General features: G+C 43.3%; 3 protein-coding genes across 6 annotated transcripts; 2 read left to right on the top strand and 1 right to left on the bottom strand.

Annotated features, from left to right (window-relative positions):
* The first annotated feature begins 262 nt into the window (after positions 1-262).
* Positions 263-15,178, top strand: RAB8A (RAB8A, member RAS oncogene family). 4 transcript variants are annotated; one of them, XR_012621076.1, is made up of 9 exons: positions 263-415; positions 781-841; positions 1,489-1,549; positions 1,923-2,000; positions 2,456-2,545; positions 3,208-3,273; positions 3,814-3,864; positions 14,145-14,988; positions 15,081-15,178. XR_012621076.1 is itself a non-coding variant. In XM_074808345.1 (8 exons), exons 1-8 carry the CDS (start codon positions 292-294, stop codon positions 14,190-14,192), a joined length of 579 nt encoding a protein of 192 aa, XP_074664446.1. In that variant the 5' UTR covers positions 263-291; the 3' UTR covers positions 14,193-14,989. The 4 variants fall into 4 exon arrangements, 3 of the variants coding, with proteins under 3 accessions (XP_074664446.1, XP_074664445.1, XP_074664447.1); XM_074808345.1 differs by lacking the exon at positions 15,081-15,178 and having other exon boundaries at positions 14,145-14,989; XM_074808344.1 differs by lacking the exons at positions 14,145-14,988; positions 15,081-15,178 and adding an exon at positions 4,797-8,892.
* On the bottom strand, positions 9,323-14,123 carry CIB3 (calcium and integrin binding family member 3). The gene is made up of 6 exons (XM_074808348.1): positions 13,788-14,123; positions 13,443-13,477; positions 11,645-11,756; positions 11,148-11,295; positions 10,054-10,249; positions 9,323-9,567 (listed from the first exon to the last, which is right to left on the bottom strand). Exons 1-6 carry the CDS (start codon positions 13,836-13,838, stop codon positions 9,546-9,548), a joined length of 564 nt encoding a protein of 187 aa, XP_074664449.1. The 5' UTR covers positions 13,839-14,123; the 3' UTR covers positions 9,323-9,545.
* Positions 14,879-16,125, top strand: FAM32A (family with sequence similarity 32 member A). Its single transcript, XM_074808349.1, has 4 exons — positions 14,879-14,988; positions 15,081-15,219; positions 15,346-15,399; positions 15,585-16,125. Exons 1-4 carry the CDS (start codon positions 14,912-14,914, stop codon positions 15,651-15,653), a joined length of 339 nt encoding a protein of 112 aa, XP_074664450.1. The 5' UTR covers positions 14,879-14,911; the 3' UTR covers positions 15,654-16,125.
* The last annotated feature ends 135 nt before the right edge of the window (positions 16,126-16,260 follow it).

The following is a 16,260-nucleotide window of genomic DNA, read 5'->3' as shown; positions in this document are numbered from 1 at the left end:
CGTCGCTCGTTAACCCCCGGCCTCGCCTGGCAGCGGCGGCGCTGCACGCGCCTTCCGCTCCGCCGCCGGAAGTGACGGTGGGCAGGGCGCCTGCCAATCGCGTCGCCGCTTACACGCCGGGCCGAGGCCGCCCGCCAATGGGGCGCCGGCTCCCAGCGCTTCCTGCCGGGCTCTGCCGTGACGCGCGCGGCGCGCAGCCAATAAGCGCGCGGAGGGCGGTGATGGGCGGCGCGCGCGGCCCGTGAGGCGGCGCGGGGGGCGGGCGGGGCCGGAGGGGCGGCGCCCGCGAACATGGCGAAGACGTACGACTATCTCTTCAAGCTGCTGCTCATCGGCGACTCGGGCGTGGGGAAGACGTGCGCGCTCTTCCGCTTCTCCGAGGACGCCTTCAACGCCACCTTCATCTCCACCATCGGTGAGCGCCGGCCCCGGCCCTCTGCTCCCGCCTGGCGCGGGCGGCGGCTCCGGGCCTGGCAGCGGCCGGTTCCGCCCCCGGGGTCGGGTGAGGCGGCTGCGGGGGCCGGGGCCCGGCTGGCCGGGGGCGAACAGCCCCGCCCCGCGCCTCGGCGCGTTCCGGCCGCAGCCGCTTTCGAAAGGTCGTTCCCGGTGTCCTGACCGCGGGGGCCGGGCCGGGCTCGGGGCGCCCTGGGCTCCGCTGCGTTGGCCGGCTGAGGGGAAGGGCGCTCTGCTCCTGCTGCTCTGAGCAGCGAAACTGGAGGGAAAAGTGTGAACTGGGACTTCGGCAGAAACTCAGAGTAATATAGTTGCTTCTCTTTCCAGGTATTGATTTTAAAATTAGAACTATAGAGCTAGATGGCAAGAGAATTAAACTACAGATCTGGTAAGGCTTTTCTTCTGAAGTTAATGCCTGGTACCGGGCGTCTGCGCGCTGCGGGGTGGTGACCTTAGCGTTAAGCTTTTATTCCAGTTGTGCTCTTCAGTTTACATCTTAAAAACTAAAAGATCGTTTTAGTTTTAACGTCTGAGGAGCGGCTGAGGGAACTGGGGGGGTTTAGTCTGGAGAAGAGGAGGCTGAGGGGAGACCTCATGGCCCTCTCCAACTCCCTGAAAGGAGGGTGCAGAGAGGGGGGATGAGTCTCTTTAATCAAGTAATAAGTGATAGGACAAAGGGTAATGGCCTCAAGCTGCACCAGGGAAGGTTTAGACTAGATATTAGGAAGCATTTCTTCACAGAACGGGTAGTCAGGCGTTGGAATGGGCTGCCCAGGGAGGTGGTGGAGTCCCCATCCCTGGAGGTGTTTAAGAGTCGGGTTGACCCAGCGCTGAGGGATCTGGTGGAGTTGGGATCTGTCAGTGCTGGGTTAACGGTTGGACTAGATGATCTTTAAGGTCCCTTCCAACCTGGATGATTCTGTGATTCTGTCTAAAGACTGTTTCAATGACATTTAATTAAAACGTCAGGCGGCTTTGACGCGAGCGCGGTGGCGCGGGTGGTTCGCGTGAGCCCCCGTGTTCTGTCTGTTCCAGGGACACCGCGGGGCAGGAGCGATTCCGAACCATCACAACCGCCTACTACAGGGGAGCCATGGTAGGAGCCACGCGGTCGCGCTAAACCCAGCCCGGGCCCTCAGATCAGCCGGGTTTAACGTGGCATGTGCACAACTGCTGGCGTGTAAACCCAGCTCAGGATTTATGGTCGCGCTCCTGGTCCGAGTGGTGCTGGGACCACCCGGCAGCTCCTGGAGGCACCTTTCCCCCTCTCCGGGCCTTGCTCCGCAAACGGGCGTCCCGCACACCTGAGCGAGCAGGGCGAGAACTGCCGTTAAACGTTACGTGGAACTGTGAACCAGCTGCTTTAAAAATAGTCTTTGTTAAGTTGCTACTTTCCGCCGCGGACAAGTCTTTAGCTCCTGCTTAAACTGACGCGAGCTGAAAGAATCTGTCTCCTTCTTAATCTTTAGGGCATTATGTTAGTCTATGACATCACCAATGAAAAATCTTTCGAAAATATTCGGAACTGGGTCCGGAATATTGAAGAGGTAATTTCTCTATTTACTTACTGAATATTAGAGATGCTATTTCTTCCTCCAAAGTCAGTCAAAACTGAATTGCGTCGGAAGTGTTCCGTTTGAATTCACGTGCCGAAGGGTGCTCGGAGAATAAATGGAATGAATCAGTCTGACCTTCGGGAATGTCTGGGCAAACAGCAATTCCCTGTGCTGGCTCCCGAGAGGCAGCGGAGGGGCTGCAGCCCGGCCAGTGACAAGGGCACCTAAAAGTTGACGTTCTGCCACGACGAGGGGTCCCAGAGCTGTCGCTGTGCAGGACGTGCCAGGCTGAGGGCTCTCGGGGAGCCCGTAAATCTGCGGAAGATGCTCAGCACCAGCATCTCTGCTTTAAGTACTTGATGTCTCTTGTTTTAAGTACTTGTCTTTTTGGCAATGTTTTCCTACAAAAAAACCAAGCCAGAGTCTTTGGTCTGTTTCTATCTTAGCACGCCTCTCCAGATGTTGAAAAAATGATCCTTGGGAACAAATGTGATGCAAATGACAAACGACAAGTTTCTAGAGAGCAAGGGGAGAAGGTGAGTGCTGTGGCTTTAACATATTTCAACTTTGACTTTGCAGAGTATTTAAGCTGCGTCTGTTAGGGTCTGGGTGCTGCTTTGGTGGTATTTCTGAGTAGAACTATTGAACGTTTCCCAGGCTGTAGTTGCAGGATATTTCCCCACTGGTACAAAGATGAGTCTGTGTTAGGAATTCCTGTCGATGACCTGGTCGAGATGTGATACGTGCGCAGCAACGAGCTGGATTTTTTCTTAGCAAGGGGAAGAAAAATCATGTTAGAGTTTGACATTTAGGAAATGTCTCTTTTTGGCTGAAAGCCACTGAGACGAGGTAGACGGGATTGTCTTTTCTGGCGTTAGCTGTCACCTAGCCAAGGTGGAGAAGGTGCTTCTGCGCGCTGCAGGTGTTAAAAGCCCGATGTCTATGTGAGAAAAAAAATTAAAAGGCAAAGGAACAGCTGAAAATGTGTGCAGAGTGTAAAACAGGAAAAAAAAAAAAAACCAGCAAGAATAGATGCTAATGGGAATGAGATTTAGTTCCTGATTTCTGCAAATTGTTCTGCCTGAGTAAATCCCCGCGTCGCGGTGAATCACGCCGCAGGGGCAGGTCCTGCGCGGTTGGTTGGATGATTGTGGGAACAGCCCTAAACACAACTAACGTGAAACCTGCTTTTGTTCAGCTTGCTGCAAGTTTTGGAATTAAATTTATGGAGACCAGTGCAAAAGCAAATATAAACATAGAGAATGTGAGTACTGTGACCTTTCTCTTGTATTTATTATCTTATTTGTGCAAACGAGCAATAAGAACACTTGAGCAATAAGATGTCCCGGCGGGTTGCAAACCTCAGTTGTTGGATACTGGGGATGGGTTAGGACGTTCACATCCCTGCGTTCCGTGAAGCTGTTGTCTAATCAACGTTATGCTAATTTATTTAAATTGAACGTGGAGCTTAGGGCGTAGCACAGGGTGTTACAGCAAACTGCGTTAGAGCAGCGTGCTGAAAACTCAGCTTATGCCTCGGCATTCGGTAACGGGTTTGCTGAAGGGTGGCGTTTCCCACCCTGTAATCCCGGGCTGGGCTGGGCCACGGGTGGTTTCCAGGCTCGGAAAGAAGGAAGTGGAGTGAGAAAAGGAGCATTAAAACCTAGAGGGGGAAAAAAGCCCTGAAAACTTGTCATACGTCAGGAGTTCAGTATATGCAGAAACTCAGGAATTTTTGTTTTGCTGAACAAAAGTGTTAGAATATATTTTATCTACCGTGTAACACTTAACTGTTTTGTCACAGGCATTTTTCACTCTTGCAAGAGATATCAAAGCAAAAATGGACAAGAAGTTGGTGAGTAACTTTTATTTTGTCCACGCTGAATTTAAATGAGGAAAAAAAAAAAAACAACCAAAAGCCAAATAGCAAGTGCTGTTTCACAGCGTATAAAAAATATTTTGTGGTCTCTTTCACGGGGGATGCACTGAAGGTTATAGAAATTAATTTTTAGTTTTGTCAAGCTACGCTCTGACCTTGGCTTATAAACAATTGTCGCTGCATTTCAGGAATTAGCTGCAGTGGTTGAGGTTTTGTAAATAAAATGATCTTATATTTGTTTTATTGAAAGTCAAGTGGGTGGTATTTAATTAATTCATATTAATGGTATTTCTTGCTCTTGCGGTCTGAAAAATGGAATCATAAATTAGACCTGTATTAGACACATCGTAAATTAGACACTTCATACTCCAGGGTAATCTTCAAACTAGTATGTTTAAAAATAGGTAAAGAACTAATTTTTTTGATAACTTTTGCAAAAGCGCCATGAGAAATGATTGGGTTGTCTTTTGTACAACAAATAAACATCTGTCAATGTCGGTTTGTTCCTTTCGAAGTGAAGCTACAGAAGGTTCCTTCTGCTCTTGCTGAGCATTGTGCCTCCGGGTGACCAGACGTGTGCTCTATTTGGGTCTTGCTGGCGATTCCAAAGTGTTTCAGCAAGAGCCAAACATGACCTGTAATTTTTTTTTTTTAATCTCAGCAGTCTTTGAGTTTATAGAAAGAAGAAGAAGGGTTGCAGTGCCTCTTGGTCAAAGCCAAAAGCAGCAGCTGCAGTTCTCTGACTTGTTGTAGTGGCTGATGTGAGGCTCCGATAAATGAGCGAAGGCCCCGTTCTCGTAACGGGTTTCGTGCGTGGCAGGCTGGATTCCCCAGGGTGCAGAGATGAAGTGCAGATGCTAGAAGCTGTTAAGTGTAAATAAGTAACTTTATATTCTTTGCGTCTTCAGGAAGGCAATAGCCCGCAAGGCAGCAACCAGGGAGTCAAAATCACACCAGACCAGCAAAAGAAAAGCAGCTTTTTCCGATGTGTTCTTCTGTGAGGGACACGGCCTTAATCTGAGCATCTGCTCAACTGAACTGGACTGTGCCTGTTCTGAGTGAGATTTCCTCTGTCTGTGGACTGAGCATTTTCAACATACTTTGTCACTTTGTGACCAGCTGAATAAGAAAGTGTTTATTTTAGAATTGACTCTTCGATTTTGGAGACGAAACAAGTTTATTTTTGTCAGATTGCCACTGGGCACGTGCATTGTCTAGCAGAGGGAGTACAGATCAGATGTGACCTGTGACAGAGCACCTTTGCTGACAGGCTTCGATCTTTTTGTTCATATCCGTAATGTATCCAAATTAGAAAGATTAAGTTATGATCCAAATAAGAAACTGAAATGCCAATATTAATAACGTACAGGTATGTGTACATGATACATGTGCATAGCCATGTCTATAGATGCATATGGAACATCAAATAAATGCACTTACGTAGGCAGTACAGGCTTGTACCTTTTCAGAAGGTAGAAGGACGCTTTCTGCATCTCCACCTCTTTGCTACCACTGAGAAAATCCTTTATCTGCCTGTAGTTGTGTTGTTCTAGACAATCCACAAGTACAATTGAAGTTTAAAAAAAAAAGATAAAATCCTCCTCAAAGGAATCTCTATTTTTCTAAAAAAAACAAAGTGTGCTGTAAATAGAATGGATCCTTACCATCGGGAATTGCTTTATCCATGTTAGACTCAACCGGGCGTGATTAAGTACTCCAGACCTTTAGGCACGTTCAGCGGGGTGGTGACGGTGAGGCCCGTGCAGATGGTCTGCTCTTAGAGAAGCAGACGTGGGTCAGGTAGGGGCACTTACTCAAAATTTGTAACCTTACAATGGGTGGCTTTTCCTTCTCCAGTTGAGAACGACTCCAGATCCGTCATGACGTAGTAGCTAGTTTGAAATTGTGACAAGAAAATGTATTGCACTGCTTCCAGTCGTGTGTTCTCATGCACACTTGCTCACATATGCAAATAAATGTTGCACATATGAACACTTTCTGAAAACAAACTTTTTTAAACTGAGATTTGCCTCGCTGCTCGGTATCGGTCATTTCAGATTTCAAGCAGCAAGAAACCTGTTAATAGCGTGCATCAATGCAAATGATGTTTAGTCCTCAGTGGAAATATTCTGTGTATTTATTCCTATAAACACAGTCTATTACATTCCGATGTATAAAATGTAACAGCCAAGTAGAGCTCCTAGGTAGCTAATTGCTCTCAGTTTAGAGGCTGTAAGCCTGACTCTTCATTAGACTGACAAAAGGAGCCAGTAAGAGTCAGCTACTTCAGAGTCTGCTGTCAAGTGATTCGAATTACAGTGTATTTAATTCAAATGAACATATCAGCTGTGTCTTGCAACTCACTGGAATTGTTAACATGCTTTGTTTACATTGACAACTGCACTTAAGGGTAAAATTAAAGCTGATTTTAAAGTTAATGAATTTACTCACCAGTTTTGTTTTCTTCAATATTGTGGTATTATGTTCTGGCCTCAAAGTAGCACTTACAAGTGTTACTGTAGTTAAAGATCTATCAGAATCATAATTAAACTTTATACATCTGCAGCATGCAATTGGGCTCAACAGGAATATTGCCTGTTTTTCTAAAATGGAAAAAGGAAATTTTACTGTATAAGTTACTAGTTTATAAAAATGCATTTTATAGGCTACCAACTTTTTTTTTTTTTAATAGCTAGCAGATTACAATGAGCTCTGTTCATGATTAAAATCATCCATAAAACTTTCCTCTAACCAGAACCTTACAGTGGGGTGTTTTTGTTTACTTGTGGCTCTTTAGCATAAGGACTTGGTGAACGTGCACCGTAGTGGATTACATGCAGATGTGTTTGTAGGATAAAATCATGTTCAGCTACTGAAGAGCCTTCTGGTCAGTACGTGCTAGTCGGTATACGCTTCAAGGGGTATAGACAGGCCAAGCAGTGCTCTCCCTTGAGATGAGGGTGCTTTGAAAGAAAGATTTTGGGTATGCTTCACGGAATTACTGAGGCGGAATCGGGGAGGTGATTAAGGCATGGTCTGTTGTTTTCTTACACAAAACTGATCTGTTTAATGATTTGTTTCTGGCTTAGCTCTGTGCGTTGTCTCACATCCATCCTTCTACTTTAATGCAGCCAGATGTTGCAGTCAGACTTATTTTTCAAAGTGACTGGAAAAAGAAGTGATTGGTCTGACTGGATAGCACGGGCTGTCCAGCATGATACTGGGTGTTGACAGCATCTAAATCGATAACTTGAGGTGAGAAAGCAAACCATAGTAATTTACAAGTGGATAAAACTTGAAGGATGGAAGTGTGATTTTTCACTCCTTGTTTTCCCAATCTTAAGTTACTCTTTTGCATTCAGAGCTTTGTATGTGAATACCTTTTGTTTGAACTCATGCTGGTTGTTGCACATGTTTATGTACCTAATTTATAGCGTGATTTCCTTTTACTAAGTGACTGGTTTTACTCAATGAACAACTACATTATTGCCCGATCTCAGGAAGTTTCATACAGTTACTGTGACTACAGTCATCACTGTACTTCTAGGGTATGCAGACTCTACACAGAAATTAAATCAGTGTAAGCAATATGAAACCTAAAATGCAAATGCAAGACAGGAAAAGGTTAAAGACACTGCAGTTGCACGTATGCTTGGCTATGTGTCGCTAAATACGGACATCAAATCTTGGAGAAGTACAAGATGTAGTTAATGCTTCCATCACATAATTAAATTACTGTGGTTTTTAAGTAGGAGTGTTAAGGAAAACACAATGATCAAAAGAGGTCCTGCGTAAATACATACAGTAATGTATATCTAATCTTTCTTTAAGGAGGAAAAAAATCTGAAATTGGATACAAAATTTGTTAAGCTGAGTTTAAGTTGATCCAAAAAACTATGTGCTTACTACACATTCTCAGTGTCTAAATGCCACTAAAATTTCAGGCAATCGATTAACATTTGGTTTGTAGAGAAACAAACCCATTTTTGAGCATGTTCTCAAATTCCCTTACTTTAATGAGTATCATAGAATTCTCTGACCTTATTTTTGAGGCTGGTTGCAATATTTCGGACAGTCTTCACCCTTTCAGGTGTAGCCCTGTCAGTAGCTCATCTGTCAATAAATGGTGGAACTGGTGGTGCACCGCTTTGCCATTTTAACCCTTGCGTTATCCAGGTCCTGTGCTGACAGGCACATCTAATGTTCCTTGACATCAGAGCCTTCTGCCAGCGTCAGACTTTCAGCCTCAGAGTTATAAATCCTATGGATTATTGTAAATCTCTTTAATGCTGCTGAAAATTATTTGGTCTCTCCTTTCATGTGAGCTGCTGATCATCTCACTGACAATTGTTCAGGGTTTTATTGTTGTGGTGGCGGTGTCTTTGGCTGATGATCATGCTCAAAAGCTGCCGTGATTTCTTGTTCTCTTGGACTTGAAATGGCTGGTGTTTATGCTGGAGAGGAGATGGACAAACAGCTGCGTAGAGGATGGTCTCCATTTGTACTAGAAGTTCGTAGGGGCTGGGAAAGAATGATGACTAACTTCTGTCTTCATTTATAGATTAAACAAAGATCTGTTCAATTGAACGTTAATGGTAACGTGCGGTCTGATTATTTCAGGCCGCCTTATTCTTTGACCCATCTCTTTCACTGATCATTGGAGTTTTTGTTTCTGTAGATAATACAAGTTTAGCGGGCTGGTCTCTGGCCTTTCTGCAGGAATCGTATGCTCTACGTTGAGCGTGAGTTGGGACTTACAACTTTGTTTTGAAGGGAACTTAATGCATCCCAATATTTTTAAAAATAACTGTAAATTGTGTTTTTAGAATGACCACTTTTGGCTGCCACCCTTCCAACATTACAACTGCTTTCTTAAACACTTCTCATTGATTTTCATGTTTGTATTAAAACTGTTGTTTATTACAGTATGTATGTTTTTACTCTGTTGTACAGGACCCTGAGCACTGCATAAATAAACTTCTTATGAAAAGAGAATTTTACAAACTTAGTTTGTCAGTTCTGTTCTGTTAGATTCTTGTGTGGAAAATAGGGTATTTCTGAAAATGGAAAAGAGGGACAGGAGCCCGGGGTAAGCTCTTTTGTCCTTTAAAGTGTGCTGACTTTTCGTTACACATTGCGAAAGGGAGGGCTCTTCTCTGTATTCTTCTGAAACCTGTAACCGTCTTTTGTGACACACTGGGAGAACATTGATTCACTGGACTCTTTAAGAGCGTTAAAGCTGATCAGAGGAGTTGCTTACACAATTTTGATTAACCATAATGTTTTTGAAACTATCTTTAAGGGTTTTTTATTAGTTAAGGTATTTTCTTAGGAATTTTTTAGAAGCTATAATTTGATACAATTTCCTGTACTACCTGGTGGTATCTGAACTTTAAAAAAATATTTCCCATCTCACTGTCTAGGCCAGATTTACCCTGGCTGGGGGCGGGGGGGAGATAGACTTTTTGTTAAATTACAGGGAAATCTTGATGAAGAGCTTAACGACTTGTTCCTTTTAAAGATGTAAACAAGAGACAGAGTTCTCTGACTAGTTCAGTTACCAGAATTGTCCTCTTTGCTCCTCTCATTTTGCTGTCTCAGGTGAAGGAATAGCTGTTGGAGGTTCAAGAAGCACTTCTGTCTGCATTTCACTAGACTCAGATTCGAATGTGAAATGTGCTGTTAAAAAGAGGAAGTAATGATCGCTTATGTATCTCTTCCCTATTCAAAGGATTCACTATAATTAAGCCTAGCACTGTACAAGAAATTGGAAACTTTATTTTGCAAAGCGCTTGCAAAGAATAGGTGCATTAAATAAGCACAAGGTTTGGAGTGCTGCTTTGTGTAAGAGGCATTGGAAACCACATTAAGACTGTTAGGCATCGAGGGAGCTAATCTCACGTACTTATCAATGAGCCAAAGTGCTAATGTTAACTTTTGAAGCTACCGGGACTTTTTGTCATGTAAAAAGTACATGGGAGGTTCAAAAGCAAGTCGAGAAGCCTCCACACTTTTTCAAGCATCTCTTTTCCCAGTCTTGGCGGTGGGCAGCTCTGCTAGAAACCATCAGGGAAGAGTGATGATCTGAGGAGATGTGAGACTTCAGAGGCTTCTGACAGAAAAACTAAGGGTGATTTTGTGTTAGAAATTAAAAGCAAACATTACCTGAGGAAATCTGGAGCTCGAATTATCATATGCTGAAAGTCTTCCAAAGACAGCTTGCCATCGTTGTCCACATCAGCTTCGTAAATCACCTTTTCACATGCAAGCCTAACTTCTTCTGGGGTAAGTTCATTTCGGGTTAACTTGTTCACAGTTTTCTCTAGATCTGATTTGCATATGTAATCATCATTGTTAAAATCTGTCAAAGGAAAGAAAATGAATTCAAAGTGACAAAAGTCAGCATTTTACATGGTTGACTGCCAAGACCTAATAGGAAGGGTTTGGTTCCCAGGCCACAATGTGTTTATGGAAGTAGAACTTTCAAATCAGAAATTAAGTTTCCTGTATTTGCTTTATAAAAATTCAGTAACAAAATAAAAATCCTGGAATAATTTCTCCTTATCGTGCAGAAGGGTAACAATTGTAAATAGTTTAACAGCTAAACATAGCCTAGCCATAATTAAATCATTCTAGTGAATCAGTGCCACTGAATGAAATGCAAGAAATAGTATGAAGGAAGAGAATGGGCTGTTCAGTTTTGGTGGAAGTTTGCTTTTTTTTTTTAACATCTCCACTGAATCAGGTACAGTTTAAAGCACAAAAAAAGGGTTTGTTTGATATATTGTTTGGATTTATCTGATCATAAACAAAGTAATTGAAAATTGTACCATTAAAAAAAAAAATCTCTTAAAATTTGTCCTTGGAGAAAAATGCTAGAAGTGTTCTTCCTTGCCTCCACCCCTCCCTGCTGAAACCACCCCACAGATTTATGGGCAGCCTAATCCCTTGCACTGCCCTTTCCCCAGCAGCCCCTCAGACAGAAGTATTCCTTAAATGCTTATCAGCTCTTGAAAACCGCAGATAATTTCAGGTTGTAAATTTTGTAGTAAATCCTAATCACAAATAAATAAGAGACAAAAGGATAAAGAAGACCAGAAGTTTCTAGGAGAGAGAACAGACATTCAAAAGCAATGAAAAGAAAGGCTGCATTAAAAACATACCTAACTAGAAATCATTATGATGACAAAATGAATATTTTGCATCCCTACTGCTGCAGGATTTCCCAAAAGTTTACATTTTATGCATGTCTCACTCACCATAAATTTTAAAAGCATAATAAGCTTTCAGGTCTCTGGGAGCCATTTCACTCAGAACTGAAAACATATCCAAAAAATCATCTAAAGTCATGTTGCCATCTCCATTTTCTGAGAAAACCTCTGCTATCCGCTGGCGGAATGGATTGTCCTGGGAAACAGAACACGGGAGCAAGGGAAGGTCATTTTTACTGGCATTAATTTCAGTGCAGATAAGACACAATTGGAGCAAGCTTGGTTTTGCTGCAAATATTCCCCTTTCTGCTATTACGTTCTTGTCTAATGTTATCAGAAGTAGACACAGCTGCAGCCTCCTTTAACCTTTGTGTAATTTCAGGGTGTTTTCAGGGAATCCCTAGAAGCTTCCAGAAAGACTTTTGACTTCAATAGTCAAAATTTATTTGTATTTCAGCCTTCCAGCAATTAGTACTGGATGAATTATTAAAAAAGGGTAGATTGAAACATGTCACTCGATGCTAGGTGTGTTCCTTGCTGTGTACCTTCAGCTCTGGCATGCTGCCAATGAGTTGATAGGGAAGTGTCACGTCTGGTTTATCTGTGTAGTCGAGTGGAACGAGCTGTGGGGCCAGATCCCGGTATCTGTAAAACAGTCTGAAAGGGAAAGAAAGGCTTGTTTAGGGAACAAGTTATTTAGACCACCGAGAATGATGTGTTTGCCTTTTCCATATCATTCTTCACACTCTGCATCCTTTAGCAGATGGATGATACTGGTCACTAAATAACATTTAGCATGCTCTGTAGTTGGTGGTGGAAGAGACGGTGTTAAAAAAAGCAACATTGCATAACTGGTGATAAATACAAAGCCTTCGTGCTCACAGGACAATTAGGTGAAAATGCTTACAGAGGTCAGGCGGCCAAACCACTAGATACCATGTAACTGAAAACCGATTTTTAAAGTTTGATTTACTTGTCCATTGCCAGCAGCCGTGTTCTGGCAGGTACTGTAGTTAGGATGTATGTGTAACAAGGCACAAGACCTTCCACTTGAAGGTCCACTTGATCTGTTTCCAAATACACAAAAACTTGTGGCAAGGCAAAAGGGATCTGTTTTCCAAGTCCACAATGAATGTGACCAAAAATAATGGACTTCAACTGGAGCATGAAAGATTCAGTTTAAATGTCAGAATAAAACCCTGAATGCCTAAAGCCATGGGCAGGAAGAGAGAGCTGGGACCAACACTAGCAGGTTTTTATCCACACCAAGTAGCTTCCTGTTTTTCCACAGAACACAGGTTCAAGAAAATGTGCGTAATAATTTGCATTCACCACTTTTTCAGCATGCTATTTGCTTCGGTTCTTGTGCTAGAGTAAGGATCCCATTCACAGCTGTTATCAACAAAACAATAGGACAGAATTTGAAGAGGGATCCTTATCAATAATAAATGTCTTATTCAGGACACAGTTATGGTTCTGGCCTCTATTTACTACGTCAAAAGCAGACGGTTTTAGATTTCAATTATTACAGAATCATTCATATTTTATCCTGTAGAGAATCCATACACAGGTATCAAGGGTCTAAAGAGGGACATGCTCTGTACAAAATTGTCACTTGTGCTCTGCCCTTCAGAGAAATTAGCAAATAATGTGTGATGCTGTCTTAAGAGATGCAGAAACTGAACACTTCCCTTTCTGTTAGTACGCCCAACGGTTAGGAAGAGCAATTGCAACTTCAATATTCTGTACGTGACTATCTGGGTAAGTATTTTTTATAAGAGAACAAGTTCAGGTTTTCAGTGAATACTCTCAGTCCTACATGAACAGAACACTGAACCTGCCTTCATCAGATCCTCTGGCCAGAGATTAAATGGAACATTCGATGAAATGCATGAAGGCTTTGGGAAAAATCCACCTTAGAGTATAATTATTTACGAGAAGTCATGAAGAAAATGTGAAGAGAATGTGACACAATTGTTAAGGTTTTCATAAACCAGGCAAAGTATTCCAAAATGTAACAGTATACTTCGAAGCATCTGCCATAAAACAAGGGGAGAGGAACATGATGTCACTGGCAAAGTATGCACTTGTCACATTTATTTCTGATAAATAAAGAGAGACTGGAACCTTAATACAAAATTTAGAATTCTGGCTCAGTTTAGGCAGATAATATAGGATTTGTACATAAAAAAAGCAACAAAAAGGTTCAGATTGCCCAAATGTATTACTTTAAATGGCAGTAAATCCTTTTAAAAATTATTTTTAAAATACTTCACCCTATATGTAACCTGTCTCTATAGCAATCTCTGTCCTTTACCCACAAACTGTATATACAAGACTCACCTCAGAATTTCTTTCCTTGTAAAGAATGTGCAATCCTATGAAATAAGAAAAGATATAACATGTAATGACAATTTTTAGCATGCATTGGCCCTAACTTTTCCTGTCCAGTGATTCAAATGAAGTTATATTGTAATATATGTGGCCAAGCATTAAAGCTCTTTGTTTTTGACATACAATTAGGAGTATTTTATAACCCTTCGTCACAGTGTAAGAATCAAACCATGTTACTAAAATCTTTGCTTGTAATTTAGTACTCCTACTTCCTAATTTTTTTGAGATTGTTTTTAAAAAGCCCTCGACATTATTCAAAGTTCTGTCCAAACAGCCATTTAGTTTGTTTTATACCTGATATGCATCCAGTTGCTCTGGAGTGAAAATGGTTTGCTTGTTGCCCATTTCTGGGTCTGAATGCTGATTCTTGTCCCATCATTCTTTCCTCAAAGGCACCTTTATAGGAGGTCTGGATATTCCGTTATTAAAAGCTGTAACAAAGAGGTTCAGGTATAGCAGAGGATCAAGTAACCAGCTTCCCTATTCCACTGGCTGCAACGTATCATAATAGGAGCATTTCATCAAATCTTTAGTCCGGCTACTTAAGGCTCTTATCCAGCATCATTCACCTGTCTCCTGTGTGCACAGCAGACTCATGTTACAGTATTTAACCAAACAACTAATAGCTTCTTGTTTGTGTCTTTGAAGCAGCAGGCAGACTTCATGGATCGTATCTTTTCATTCCTTCAGATATGGTAAGTTAACTGAAAAGCATTAGCAATGTCTTTCTTCTTTAAGAATTAACACCAAATGCTAGAAATTAGTAACAGTGGTAGTAACCGCTTGTCCTTTTCTTCTCACTAATGCTAATGGTAGTTTTTACTGGAGGTAGTATCTATAAAGTCTGCTCACTCCCATTATTCTGCATTATCTGCTATTATACAATTATTAGTGCGCCATGATACATATATACCTATACATATATGGCCTTTACACTGAAAATACACGTGAGTACATAGTTTATACATGTGAACAGAAATGTGATGTTACAGGCTGTATGAAATATGAAAAAGAAGGATAGAAGGAGGAACTGACTGCACAACTACAGCATGTGGCAGGCTGCCTTATTTAGTGATCACGGGCAGGTTGTAAAATCTTAATTTCTTGGTCATTCCTATCGTCTGGCTGGATGGGCCCCTCTGTCCTGTGGAAAATCAGTTCCCCTCAGCGAAGGAACGCCAGCCTCACTCACCCGCGCGCCTTCAAATAACCAAAAATTATTCAGAATGGTTCTGTCCGGCGTGGAAGGAGGTGTGGGGGGAGGCTGGGACTGTTTTTTTCCCGGCGCAGCCCGGATCTCTGGACTTTCCTCTCGGGGCGGTGGCGGCCGCTCGCGGTTTCCCCTCAGGACGCCCCGTTGCCGCGGCAACGGCCCCGCGCGCTGCCGCCAGGGGGCGCTGAGGCACGGCGGGCCCAAGATGGCGGACTACGAGGCGGTGCAGCGCGGGCCGCTGCGGCTGAAGGGCAGCGGCGCGGCCCTGGGGGCCGGCAAGCGGTGAGGGGGCGGCGGGCAACCGGGGTGGGGACGGCCGGACACACAGCGGGGTGGGCAGCTGGGGCTGGGCGCTGACCGCCCTCTGCCCGCAGGAAGAAGAAAAAGGCGAAGGACAAGGCCCAGATCCTGGAGCAGATCGTGAGCAGCAAGAAGCAGGAGGAGGAGAAGAAGCGCGGCCTGGACAAGCGGACCCCAGCGCAGGTGGCCTACGAGAAGATGCAGGAGAAGCGGGTAGGGCTGCCCTGCCTGAGCCGGGCTCCGGGGGGCGACGTAAAATCCCCAGTTGACCCCTCAGATGCGGCCCCTGAGGGGCTACGAGTGCTGGGAGTAACTGGCCTCTCTTGTGTCTTCCCCCAGCAAATGGAGAGGATCCTGAAGAAAGCGTCTAAAACCCATAAGCAGAGAGTGGAGGTAAGCAAAGTTATCCCGATTTACTCAGGCCGGCCTGTGTTTATCAGCAACGCAGGCTTGTTGGGCTGCAGGAACGGTTTCGCCTTTGTGAAACACAGAAGTGGGGCGGCAGGGAGTCTCGTGGTTGAACGGTGGTGATGTCAGCAGCAAATATTAAGCGTTTTCTTTCTCTTTCTCTCCCCTAGGACTTCAACAGACACCTGGATACTCTGACTGAGCATTATGACATTCCTAAAGTCAGCTGGACTAAGTGAAGGGTGGACTGCTTTTCAAGGCTTTGGATCAGGAGTTGTGTTTTCTTTGTGTTGAACAGGGTTGCCATGTAAATCTGTGTATTCTCCACATTGAATGTTTAATATATCTTCTGAACGTTTATGACTTTGTACTGTCTTATTTCATTGTTTTGTTTTTTAAAACCAGATATTCAAAGTATCTTCTTGGCTGATGAACTCTGATATATGTAGGTGCAGAGGGCTATTTTTTAGCACTTAAAGTGAGGTTAAGGCCAAAGTCAATTGCAGTGAGCCAGCTGGAAAGTGTTTTATTTGTTTGATTATAACAGTTCTCCTTTTTGGAAGTGAAGAGCCTGACAGCCTCACATAGCATAAACTTCTGTAAATGATAGGAATTGTGTAGTTTCTTCCTATCTAGAGTTCTTTCAGAGGTGGCAGGTCTGCTGTAACTTGTAACTTCGATGTAACTCATTAAAATGCTGCTTTCATCCTTTTTTTGGTGCTGACTTACCTATAAAACCAGGGGCAGTGCACTGACAAAACAGCCTGTGTGTGGAGTTTTTGAAGTACCTTGTCTGCCTTTGCAATTCTTACTCCCGTTGAGAGATGACATGTATCTTGATGTTTA

Source organism: Strix aluco, chromosome 29 (genome assembly GCF_031877795.1).
Source record: "Strix aluco isolate bStrAlu1 chromosome 29, bStrAlu1.hap1, whole genome shotgun sequence".
In the NCBI taxonomy this organism is placed as follows: domain Eukaryota; kingdom Metazoa; phylum Chordata; class Aves; order Strigiformes; family Strigidae; genus Strix; species Strix aluco.
Note: the sequence above shows the minus strand (reverse complement) of the source record. Positions and strands in the feature narration are given on the sequence as shown.

Excerpts from the sequence above, each read along its gene's own strand:
- RAB8A (XM_074808344.1), top strand. The coding sequence starts at position 292 with ATGGCGAAGACGTACGACTATCTCTTCAAGCTGCTGCTCATCGGCGAC. Across the intron at positions 1,550-1,922 it reads CCTACTACAGGGGAGCCATG|GGCATTATGTTAGTCTATGA; the intron begins GTAGGAGCCACG and ends CTTAATCTTTAG. Across the intron at positions 2,001-2,455 it reads GGGTCCGGAATATTGAAGAG|CACGCCTCTCCAGATGTTGA; the intron begins GTAATTTCTCTA and ends TTTCTATCTTAG.
- FAM32A (XM_074808349.1), top strand. The coding sequence starts at position 14,912 with ATGGCGGACTACGAGGCGGTGCAGCGCGGGCCGCTGCGGCTGAAGGGC. Across the intron at positions 14,989-15,080 it reads GCCCTGGGGGCCGGCAAGCG|GAAGAAGAAAAAGGCGAAGG; the intron begins GTGAGGGGGCGG and ends CTCTGCCCGCAG. Across the intron at positions 15,220-15,345 it reads AGAAGATGCAGGAGAAGCGG|CAAATGGAGAGGATCCTGAA; the intron begins GTAGGGCTGCCC and ends GTCTTCCCCCAG.
- CIB3 (XM_074808348.1), bottom strand. The coding sequence starts at position 13,838 with ATGGGCAACAAGCAAACCATTTTCACTCCAGAGCAACTGGATGCATAT. Across the intron at positions 11,757-13,442 it reads ACAAGGAAAGAAATTCTGAG|ACTGTTTTACAGATACCGGG; the intron begins GTGAGTCTTGTA and ends TTTCCCTTTCAG. Across the intron at positions 10,250-11,147 it reads TTATGCTTTTAAAATTTATG|ATTTTAACAATGATGATTAC; the intron begins GTGAGTGAGACA and ends TTCCTTTGACAG.